General features: G+C 43.1%; 1 protein-coding gene across 1 annotated transcript; it reads right to left on the reverse strand.

The window, feature by feature from the left end:
• Positions 1 to 3084: 3084 nt before the first annotated feature.
• Positions 3085 to 11358, reverse strand: LOC142491245 (trefoil factor 1-like). The gene is made up of 4 exons (XM_075593520.1): positions 11204 to 11358; positions 7041 to 7187; positions 5321 to 5470; positions 3085 to 3232 (listed from the first exon to the last, which is right to left on the reverse strand). The coding sequence occupies exons 1-3, from the start codon at positions 11325 to 11327 to the stop codon at positions 5331 to 5333; spliced, it is 411 nt and encodes a 136-aa protein (XP_075449635.1). The 5' UTR covers positions 11328 to 11358; the 3' UTR covers positions 3085 to 3232; positions 5321 to 5330.
• Between the last annotated feature and the right edge of the window lie 726 nt (positions 11359 to 12084).

Here is a 12084-nt window from a genome sequence, read left to right on the forward strand (position 1 = left end):
CTGACGGATGATAATCTATACACCTTGGAGTAAACGGCGTTCTCAACTACTGGGTCTCGAACTGATCGTGAGATTGCAGAGCGGAGGTGACTGTGGAGTCTTCGATTGGTGCATGGGCAGGTCCCATAAAATGCTTATTTTAATCAGACAAATTGTAAGTGTGCATTTGTCTTGTCCATGATTTATTAAAATGTTCATCTGATTTTACACAAGGATCGGGCGCTTTTTCTCTTTTCTTTTTCTAATATATATATATATATATACGCCCCTTCGTCTGCATGCCATTTCTGGTAGAGCAGGTAGAAGTCCAGAGCCATAAAGCTCAGTTAAACGATGTAAAATTACATTAACCCAACCTAATGTCATACCTTAATGTGTATCTTCAAAGGGGTTATTTTCTCCCATAAACAGCGTCGCGTTAACTATATAGTCGTTAGTGGTAATGATATGCAAAAGAAAAGAAGCGTGTACCCTAGATAACCCAGAGATATTTGGGGAATATGCAAATCTGCATTATATATTTTCCATAATCAAATGAGCTGATATCCCAAGTATGTTAGGTGTACTCACGGGTCTCTTTCCATGTGTTATATAGAGGAGTGTTTTTAAGGTATATAAATCAAAGGGTACTCCCATCCCCTACCTCACCCTCACTCCCCATCTCTTCTCTCTCCCCATCTCTCCTCTCTCCCCCTTTTCCCTCACTCCCTCTCTCCCTCTCCCCCTCTCCCCCACTCTCTCTCTCTTCCCTCTCCCCTCTCCCCCACTCTTTCTATCTCCCCCACCCTCTTTCTCTCTTCTCTTCCCCACTCTTTCTCTCCCCTCAAACACACCCTATTTTCTCTCTCCCCCACCCTCTTTCCCCTCTTATTTCCCCTCTCCCTTTTTCTCCTCCCATCTCCCTATCTCTCCTCCTTCTCCCTCCCTGTCTCTCTTTTTCTTTCTCTTACTCATTTGATTTAACAGGGAGGGGGGAGAGGTTATGCTTATCGGCAGTTTCACTTGGTGGTTCCAGAAAGATGTTGATTCTATCCATGCTACAATGGGTGAAGGGTTCTGGTTCTGTCCTCTCACAGAATGCAGTACATGAAAAGTAGTGCTAGAGTCCAGAATGTGCAGCAGGCTGTGGTTATGTCCTCTCATACACAAAACATTGAAGATATCATTCACAGTGCTGCATTACATAAATACTGGTATCCCCTTGTAAGAGATGTGTGCAGGCGTATGCAAATGGAGACCGTTTTACTGTGAAATTATATCTTGGCTTTATTGAGCCTGTTCCTTTATCCAGGCAAAACATACAAAAAGAACAACATAACAAACCCCTCTCCCTGTGTAAGGGGTAACTTACTTCCCCAGACCCTATCTGTAGGACTGGAGGGATATTCCCATTACCAGCCTATCACCCCAAAGTCTCAGGAGGAACCGTAAGCAGGTGGCCCTCCGTGTCAGTCTCTGGCAGGTTACTGGGTCCTCTGTGTCCAGGAAATCTAGGTCTCTGGGTGTCTGGATGTCTTGATCTCAGCACAGTCTTTGTGCTCAAGATAGTATCTGTGTGCAGGCTTCTCTGCTCTCCTTCTGTCAGCCCAAATGTGAGCTAAGGAATCTCTCTCCTGTTTTAAACAGGATTTTTTTTTACAGAGCTCTCATAAGTCCAGGTGGAGACTAGTTAATTGAGTGGCTGCCATTAACTAACTATCTCTCTGCTGGATTCTCAGAGCTCTGAGGCTGCTTTATTTAAACAGCGACATGTCCCCGTTACACTCCTCTTGAAATGTTGGTTATAAAGCTGAATAAACCAGCAAGCCTTTGAGGCTGATATATATATTGGTCTTGACCTCTGCATATATGTGATTGGAAAGTTCTGTTAATGTGTATAACAAAGTTTGCCGGAATGTATGACCTCCTTCACTAGAAAGAACCGGTCCCTCTTGAGAGACAATATGCTGGGATTTAACCTCTGACGAGAGAGTGCATCTGCTATCTCATTGTTCTTTCCAGGAAAAAACATTGCTGAGAGGTCATTTTGATTGGCCAAAGTCCAAGACCAGATTTCTAGAGCTTCTCTCCAGAAGGTTCGAGATCTTGTAACTACCATCTTGTTTATGAAGGACACTGTTGTTCTGTTGTCCATTTGAATCAATACTTTTATGATGTGGTATTTCTGAGGTACTAGAGACTGAAGGGATATTTTGATGCCCACTACAAAAAGACACTCTAATATTTTATGAGAGAGCTCATTTCATGTCTGAGAAAGACTTGCATGGCCTGCTAACTGCCTTCTGGAGGGTTAATTTGGATGCTTTCAGGACCTTCCTGGATAATTGAGGTCCCTGTATACACTCCCTATCCAGCTTGTCCAACATGAATAATAGTGGACCAGTCGTATCCACTCTTTGAAGTTAAAAAGGTTGCTATAACTTGTTTGAATGGTCAATTGTGACTAATGCCGGTTCAATCTCTGGAGCCATTAGTGCCTTAATATCTTGTATGCCCATATAGCTTCTTAAATCCAGACCATCCTCTTTGATGAGTGATGGCCCATGGGGTGTTTTAGTCCTTTGATGAAAATTTCCCTACGAGACTGACCATCGCCATTTTTATGTCACTCCTCTTGCCTCATTCACCAGAATCACTGGACCTGGTGACTTTTTCAGAGTCCCAGTTAACTGGGGCCAAAAATGAGAATGAGCCAGCTACTGGCTCCTCATCTGAAGGGAACCATTCCGTTACCTACTTCTACGTGGTACTTGGGAATGTACCAGAGATGCTACCACAAGCCTTGTGCAAGCTACGGACATCTGCTCTTTTTTCTCCTGGAGATTTCTTCTGTTTAACCCCAAATGGGGAAAAAAAAATCTCCTCTCTTCCCTACCTTTTTACCTCAAGTGAAGTTAGTAGGCTGATTCTCTTCTTCATAATTGTTTGAGGAAGTAAAGCTGAAAGATAGAGATGGGTGATTTTTTTCTCTCCGATCGGTCGGTTCCGTAAAGTAACAAATGTATAATTTGGCAGCACAAAGCAAACCAGCATTTTTTGGTTGGTATTGAAAGCAACATGTATAGCAGGAAAATAAGCCGTGTGTTGTTCTGAGCTTTACAGCAATGATCATTTATTTTATTTTATGACATTTCAAACTGAATCAAAAACAAGAGGTTTTTTTTATAAATCAAAAACATAATTCTTTGTGCACGGCCCTCTGTGCGGGATACAGTCACGACCCCCTGAATGTCTGCAAAATAAAGTAACAATGTATAGTTAAAAAAACATGTCTGTTCCTGGAATTTGACTTCTGAATTCAGCCTAATTACTTTAATGCTGTAGAGGGATGCGCACAATTTCCCATAATGTGATCATTTTGTTTGAGGACACAAGATAAACACTCTCACCCGCTTAAAGTTTCCACTGTGAATTAAAAACTTAAAACTGTCAAAAACTGTTTCAATTATTTAAATTATATTTTAAATAACTTTACCTGTTCTAAAAATATAACTATTCACTATTCTATAAGATATGTCAAAGATTAGTTCAATAATTAAACATCTTGTTTTAAATTATTGTAATTTACTATACATTATACCTAATGGTATGACATGCCAGGTATATCATGTGACCTGGCACACCTGAGGTCCTTAAGAGATACCAGGTATATCATGTGACCTGGCACACCTGAGGTCCTTAAGAGATACCAGGTATATCATGTGACCTGGCACACCTGAGGTCCTTAAGAGATACCAGGTATATCATGTGACCTGGCACACCTGGGGTCCTTATGACATGCCAGGTATATCATGTGACCTGGCACACCTGGGGTCCTTATGACATGTCAGGTATATCATGTGACCTGGCACACCTGGGGTCCTTAAGAGATACCAGGTATATCGTGTGACCTGGCACACCTGAGGTCCTTAAGAGATACCAGGTATATCATGTGACCTGGCACACCTGGGGTCCTTATGACATGCCAGGTATATCATGTGACCTTGCACACCTGGGGTCCTTATGACATGCCAGGTATATCATGTGACCTGGCACACCTGGGGTCCTTATGACATGCCAGGTATATATTGTGACCTGGCACATGTGACATCCTTATGACATGCCAGGTATATCATGTGACCTGGCACACCTGGGGTCCTTATGACATGCCAGGTATATATTGTGACCTGGCACATGTGACATCCTTATGACATGCCAGGTATATCATGTGACCTGACACACCTGGGGTCCTTATGACATGCCAGGTATATCATGTGACCTGACACACCTGGGGTCCTTATGACATGCCAGGTATATCATGTGACCTGACACACCTGGGGTCCTTATGACATGCCAGGTATATCATGTGACCTGACACACCTGGGGTCCTTATCACATGCCAGGTATATCATGTGACCTGACACACCTGGGGTCCTTATCACATGCCAGGTATATCATATGACCTGGCACACCTGGGTTCCTTATCACATGCCAGGTATATCATGTGACCTTGCACACCTGAGGTCCTTATGATGCACAAGGTATATCATGGGCAAAAGAAAAGAAAGCAGCGCTAACCACTAAGCCTAATTAATGTGGAGACCTCTGCCACGTTGTAGGTTAAAACACCAGAAAAGCCTCAATCATCGAGATTTGTATTACATTAACGTATTTCTGTGAGTTCACTGTGGCTCTCAATTGTCTGCTCCTTTTTTAAATACAATACTCCAGTACTGGAAGAAATTCACGAGTCTCTCTTATGTATAGGCCATATTTACTCAGTGGTGCTATGTCAGAAGAGTCCTAGTGACACCAGATGGCACCTTCCAGCTGATTGAAGTGAATGGTCCTCTGAGTTCTAGGCCCAGCTGTCTCGTAGCCTTTTCAATGAAGTGCTAGAACCCCATTCTCGCACTGATTTAAACATTTGGAATTGTACATCTCTGTATAGAGAACCTTTCCTCACTTTCATGAATTTGGTAAATTGTAGACATTCAAGGCTTTAGAGAAATGTAAAAAAATAAATGGTCAAAGTTCACCGCCAAAAACCAATATCATAATGTGGATATATCCATACTGTATATCCATAATATCCACATATATTTTTAAAAATGAATGCAAATGTTGTCATTTTTGTTAGGAGCTTTACAAGCTTTGACCCCAGTGAATGCCAATATTAGACAGTTGAAATAACACAAGGTAAGCTTGCAAACTCCCCAAACTATTTCACAAGAGCGTATTACAGAACCTTCACAGGAATTTGTGCAAAGAGATATGGGAATAATTTGTATATTTCTATAAATGACTTCCCATTATTATCAATGTTATAACAATACATTACCGTTCTCATTCTATTTCGAAGAATAGAAACACCAGGGTGTGTTAGGGACACTTGAATCAAAGCAGCACCCTTGGTTATAACAGTCCTTGGCGCTGATATTAGGATATCCACAGTTTGTCCTTTTCTTGGAGCTCACTGAGCAGTGTTTATCTGTTTAAAACAAGAAACAAAAAATGTAACTCGTTGAAGAATATTACTGTAACTTTGCAAATTGCAAATCTTGCTTCGTACTGCTCCTTTGAAAATGGTAAATATATTATTTTAAATGGAAGATAAAGTGTAGATTCAAGTCTGGTAAAAGTTTGGAAATGCAGAGTTATGAAATCCCAAATTAATTACATTTGACCGGAAAAAAATATTGAAATTCTATTCTTTAGACATTGCTAGACATCTGTCTGTGAGGAGTCGTACAGTAGAAAGCGCCCCCCCCCCAGCCATAGGCGGGGGGGCTTCATGACCGGGGGGGGTCTAGCCTTCCCCTCACTGGCCCGCCCCCACACCTCACTCCCCAGCACAGGGGAGGAGTCCCCAGAAGGCCTATTTAAGGCCAGGCTGGCGGGCAGCACGTCCTCTTTTGCTGCCCACCAGACGATATCCCACCCACCCATCCCCTTAGGTAGTGATTGCAATCATGTAATGAACGTCAGCAGAAGGTTGAGCAGGGCAGGGTATTCCCAGGAATGTGGACATATGCATTGTATGCCGTGTTAATGGTTCTTTGTTCCGTTACAGCACGAACTGCTGATACTGTGCTGAGTGAAAGGACGAGGTTCCGAGCAGGAGGGGTCATTGTCCAGTTTTGCCTTTGTCGCGGCGGCTCTTGGGGGTAGGTGCTTGTTCTTGCCAGACTGGGAGCTGGGCCGTTTGAGCCCGGGGGGAGTACGAGTGGGCAAGGTCAGTTATCCATGACCTCGAGAGCCCGCTCGCGTAGGGGACACGAGGTCAGCGGTTCGAGGGCCGGCTGACCGTCCCCTCCCACTCCTGTCAAAGGAGCACTCTGGCAGGGAGTGCATTTACCCCATTAGGTTTTCTGTATAAATAAATAGCCGCGGCCATTTTACCTCCAGCTCCCGTTTCCTGTCTTTATTTGTACGTTGCATGTGGGTACAAGGCGGGGGGAGAGGGGAACCGCCTGGAACCTCCCTGGTCATGTTTAAACAATGAATGGAGATGTTTTTCACAGTATTTTTAACAATGGGTATTTACAGAAGGTTAAGGACATCGTATTATGCTGGTATATTAAGTATTCTGAAGGTGCATCAGGAAATCCTTATGCTTTGTTTTCTTGACTATCAACAGATTTAGGAGAGAGTCATTCATGAAACGGAAAGGATCCAGTCTGAGAACTCTCATGTCATGGTTTTTATCGCAGTTCCATGAAGAGGCTCCCAGGAGTTCATATTAATTGATCACTAATAACTTCCTGATAAAGGGAACTGCAAATTGTATTTCCAGCTCAGATTGGAGGCAACCCACATTCAAAAATAAACTCAACGATAATCTGTGTCATGTGCAGAAGGTATAACTGTAAGTTTAACAATGCATGCAAAGTATCTGTTGTTTAATTTAGCATAGGTTGAACTTAATGGACATATGTCTTTTTTCAACCTCATCTACTATGTAACTATGTACTGTAACTATGTCCCTTTGCTATGCGCTAAAACCCATGCACTCTGTATTACACTCACTCTGTATTACACGCACTCTTTATTGCACGTACCTTGCGATTTAGTGTAGAAGCACCAGATCACCTCTGAGATACTGGAGTCAAAGCAGCATTTTCTCTTCTGACACTCTGCCGCACTTATTCCTTTGTACCCACAGTTTCTTCTCTGATATGGAGCCACGTTACATTGTTTCGCGTTCGCTGTTATTATATAAAAAAAATGAATAATTGATGATTAAGCAGTTTTCTAGATGATAGTAGAAAGTAGTTTACTCACTTATGATATATCAATATGGCGTCTGCCACTGGCCATCATAATACATGTTGTGATACTGTGTAATATACATTTCATTTATTTATTTATTTATTTATAAAATGTATTACCAGGAAGTAATACAGTGAGAGTTACCTCTCGTTTTCAAGTATGTCCTGGGCACAGAGTTAAGATGACAAATAATACATGGTTACAAATACAGTTACATAATGAGCAGGGTATACATTATATACACTGGCGACACACTTTATCGCAGTGCGGCCAGATCCGCAAGCCGGGAGATTTCCCGGCTTGCTAGTGGCCGCCCCTCGGCGTGCCGCGCGTCATAGACGCGCGGTCACGCGTCTTCGGGAGCCTGCGCCCCCTGCACGCGCGTCCAGGGCTCCCCGAGGGAGCCCTGGTGTCCCGCGATCGCGGGACAGCGGCAGGGGGTTCCGGGGGACCCGGCGGACCCGGCAGCGGTAGGGAGAGCGCCCCGATCGGAGGGCGCTCTTCCGCTGCTTCGGCGCGCGCCCGTCACACTCGGGCGCGCGCCAGGCTACTGCTGCGGCACAGAACGGGCAAATGCTCGAATAAACTGTGCCGCAGCAGTACAAGACATTGCATGCACATTTACAGATCATATATATTATAGGCATATTTAGCAGTTACAGACCAGATTAAAATGTGTGACAGCCTTAGTTTTGAAATAACTTAGACTGGTGCTGGATGTGAGAGTCTCCGGTAGGTTGTTCCAGTTTTGCGGTGCACGGTAAGAGAAGGAGGAGCGGCCGGATACTTTGTTGGGCCTTGAGACCATGAACAGTATTTTGGAGCCAGATCTCAGGTGATAAGTGCTGCATGTGGTAGGGGTGAGGAGCTTGCTCAGATAGATGGGTAGCTTGCCCAGAAAGTATTTGAAGACAAGACAAGAAAGATGAACTTTGCGCCTAGACTCAAGTGATGACCAATCTAGTTCTTTGAGCATTTTGCAGTGATGTGTGTTGTTGTTGCATTGGCGAACAAAACGGCATATTGAATTGTAGAGGGTATCAAGTTTGCTAAGGTGGGTTTGGGGTGTCGGGTCATATACTATGTCTCCATAGTCAATAATTGGCATTAGCATCTGCTGTGCGATAAGCTTTCTGACTAGCAGACTTAGGGAGGATTTGTTCCTGTAAAGTACACCTAGTTTGGCATAGGTTTTGGATGTCAGAGTATCAATGTGCGTCCCGAATGTTAAATGGCAGTCAAAGCCTATGCCCAAGTTTTTTAAACTAGTAACAGGAGTTAGGGTGGTGTTAGCGTTGGTTCTGATCTGGAACTCAGTTATTAGAAGCTTTAAAAATTTAGCCTTGGTCCCGAATACCATTGTTACAGTCTTGTCAGTGTTTAAAAACAGTTTGTTTTGGGGAATCCAATTTTAAAGTCTCAAAAAGTCAGACTGAAGTATGTGTTCAAGTTCCGAGAGGCTAGGGTTGTGTGCATATAAGATTGTGTCATCTGCATACATGTGTATTGAGGCTTCCTTACACGCTGTAGGAAGAACATTGATGAACACTGAGAAGAGTAGAGGCCCCAGAACAGAGCCTTGTGGGACACCACAGGTGATATCCAAGGGGTTGGAGTTAGAGCCTTAGATGGACACATGGTGGGATCTACCTGGTAGATATGAATGAAACCAGTTTAAAGCATGCTTCCCAATTCCAGAGCACTGGAGTTTGTTAAGCAGGATAACATGATCAACAGTATCAAAAGCCTTTGCAAAATCTAAGAATATCGAACAAGTGTAACCTGATAATTAAAGAAAATTGTCTTATTTTGGTTTTGAGAAAATAATGGTATATTATGCACGTCTCTTCATGGCATAAGCATATTTTTTTTTTTTTTTTTATCCATTCTATATTCATTGTCACTACCTGAGCTGTAATTTGTTTAACTGTAAAATATTGTGATTCCCCCATAAATGGAGGCGTATTTTTACTAAAAAAAAAAAATGATGATGAAGATGTAATAAAAGTAATTGTGACTTTTCTGCTATTACTTCAAGTTTAATGTTGTCTCTATAATTGCATCGACCAGACAAGCCACAGTTGTACCAGCTAGTCAGTTTGCACCTTGGGGAGAGTCAGTAGGAGGAGTTGGGGGGAGTTACAGGGTGCACAGATTATAATGAGATGTATCACATTCTGCGTCTCTGTCCCAGCTTGCACCTTGGGGAGAGTCAGTAGGAGGAGTTGGGGGAAAGGGGAGTTACAGGGTGCACAGATTATAATGAGATGTATCACATTCTGCGTCTCTGTCCCAGCTTGCACCTTGGGGAGAGTCAGTAGGAGGAGTCGGGGGAGTTACATGGTGCACAGATTATAATGAGATGTATCACATTCTGCGTCTCTGCCCCAGCTTGCACCTTGGGGAGAGTCAGTAGGAGGAGTTGGGGAGGAGTTCCTGGTGCACAGATTATAATGAGATGTATCACATTCTGCATCTCTGCTCCAGCTTGCACCTTGGGGAGAGTCAGTAGGAGTTTGGGGGGAGGGGGGAGTTACAGGGTGCACAGATTATAATGAGATGTATCACATTCTGCGTCTCTGCCCCAGCTTGCACCTTGGAGAGAGTCAGTAGGAGGAGTTGGGAGGAGTTATATGGTGCACAGATTATAATGAGATGTATCACATTCTGCGTCTCTGCCCCAGTTTGCACCTTGGGGAGAGTCAGTAGGAGGAGTTGGGGAGGAGTTACATGGTGCACAGATTATAATGAGATGTATCACATTCTGCATCTCTGCTCCAGCTTGCACCTTGGGGAGAGTCAGTAGGAGGAGTTGGGGGGGGAGTTACAGGGTGCACAGATTATAATGAGATGTATCACATTCTGCGTCTCTGCCCCAGCTTGCACCTTGGGGAGAGTCAGTAGGAGGAGTTGGGGGAGTTACATGGTGCACAGATTATAATGAGATGTATCACATTCTGCTTCTCTGTCCCAGCTTGCACCTTGGGGAGAGTCAGTAGGAGGAGTTGGGGGGAGTTACATGGTGCACAGATAATAATGAGATGTATCACATTCTGCATCTCTGCCCCAGCTTGCACCTTGGGGAGAGTCAGTAGGAGGAGTTGGGAGGAGTTATATGGTGCACAGATTATAATGAGATGTATCACATTCTGCATCTCTGTCCCAGCTTGCACCTTGGGGAGAGTCAGTAGGAGGAGTTGGGGGAGTTACATGGTGCACAGATTATAATGAGATGAATCACATTCTGCGTCTGTCTGCCCCAGCTTGCACCTTGGGGAGAGTCAGTAGGAGGAGTTGGGGGAGTTACATGGTGCACAGATAATAATGAGATGTATCACATTCTGTGTCTCTGTCCCAGCTTGCACCTTGGGGAGAGTCAGTAGGAGGAGTTGGGGGAGTTACATGGTGCACAGATTATAATGAGATGTATCACATTCTGCATCTCTGCCCCAGCTTGCAGCTTGGGGAGAGTCAGTAGGAGGAGTTGGGGGAGTTACATGGGACACAGATTATAATGAGATGTATCACATTCTGCATCTCTGCGTGTTAATTTTTGAATCTTGCATTTGTGAAAAAAAAAAAACCCTGCCAGCTCTAAGGTGACATAAACTTTTCTGTCAACAATATCCATCAAATGTAGGAAACATTTTCTTTCATTTGACACAAAAGCAAACAGAAAATGCAACAGCATCAACACAGTCTCCTATTTACACATTCTTACACTAATACATCTCTCCCAAAACCTTTTTTTTAATCCATTTTTTTATACATTAAGGTTTTAAAACCGTTATATTTTTTAAGTAAAACTAAACAGTAATTCGACCATATTTCCCGAAAATAAACTTGTCACTATGCTAATGAAACTTCCGGTAAATTAACCTTGAAAGCACACAAGTAAAGGTTACATTGATATTCTAATTATATTTATAATGATACATTTTATTATACTTACCGATATTTTCTTCACTGCTGCTGCTGCTGCTGCTTTTTTTTGCCAGACTCTGATGCCCCAGAGTAAGGACAGTTACCAGCAGAATAAGGATCTTGAATGCCATTATAGCTCTATGGTCCATCATGTGATTTCCAAGGTTAAGTAAAATTCCCCTTGAGGGAAGCTGTAATTTATAGCAACTGGGTTGTTTAATTAACACATGGGGCATTTATTGAGGGTGGGTATTTTCATTCGTTATTGCTACTACACCCACTATATTTTTAAGGTCAACCCATTATTTAGCAAGATAAATTGTATAGTTTATAGACTCTGCTCAGTCAATTATTGACAGAAAGAGACAGTGGTTAGTTTTTATAGTGACACATAATTGAGCAATGAGGGTTTTTGTTTACTAATGCCTTTATCTCAAATAAATGACATGCACTAATCTGTAATAGAAGACACTTTATTACCAGCAGAGAATTTTTGTTGCATCAATATGTGTGTAATTGTTGGATAAGAGTTGTGCTATTAAATTGCATGCTAACATGAGCGCTAACATGCCCACTAACAAGCCCAAGCCCGCTAGCAAGCCTGCTAACATACCCGCTAACATGCGTGCTAACATGGCCCCTAACATACGCGCTAACATGCGTGCTAACAAGCCCGCTAACAAGCCCGCTAACATACGCTCTAACATGCCCGCTAACATGCCCGCTAACATACGCTCTAACATGCCCGCTAACATACGCTCTAACATGCCCGCTAACATGCCCGCTAACATACGCTCTAACATGCCTGCTAACATACGCTCTAACATGCCCGCTAACATACGCTCTTACATGCACTCTAACATTCCCGCTAACATATGCTCTAACATGCACTCTAACATTCCTGCTAAC

This window comes from Ascaphus truei, chromosome 3 (assembly GCF_040206685.1).
Source record: "Ascaphus truei isolate aAscTru1 chromosome 3, aAscTru1.hap1, whole genome shotgun sequence".
In the NCBI taxonomy this organism is placed as follows: Eukaryota; Metazoa; Chordata; class Amphibia; order Anura; family Ascaphidae; genus Ascaphus; species Ascaphus truei.

Excerpts from the sequence above, each read along its gene's own strand:
- LOC142491245 (XM_075593520.1), bottom strand. The coding sequence starts at position 11,327 with ATGATGGACCATAGAGCTATAATGGCATTCAAGATCCTTATTCTGCTG. Across the intron at positions 7,188-11,203 it reads CAGCAGTGAAGAAAATATCG|CGAACGCGAAACAATGTAAC; the intron begins GTAAGTATAATA and ends ATATAATAACAG. Across the intron at positions 5,471-7,040 it reads CTTCTACACTAAATCGCAAG|ATAAACACTGCTCAGTGAGC; the intron begins GTACGTGCAATA and ends TGTTTTAAACAG.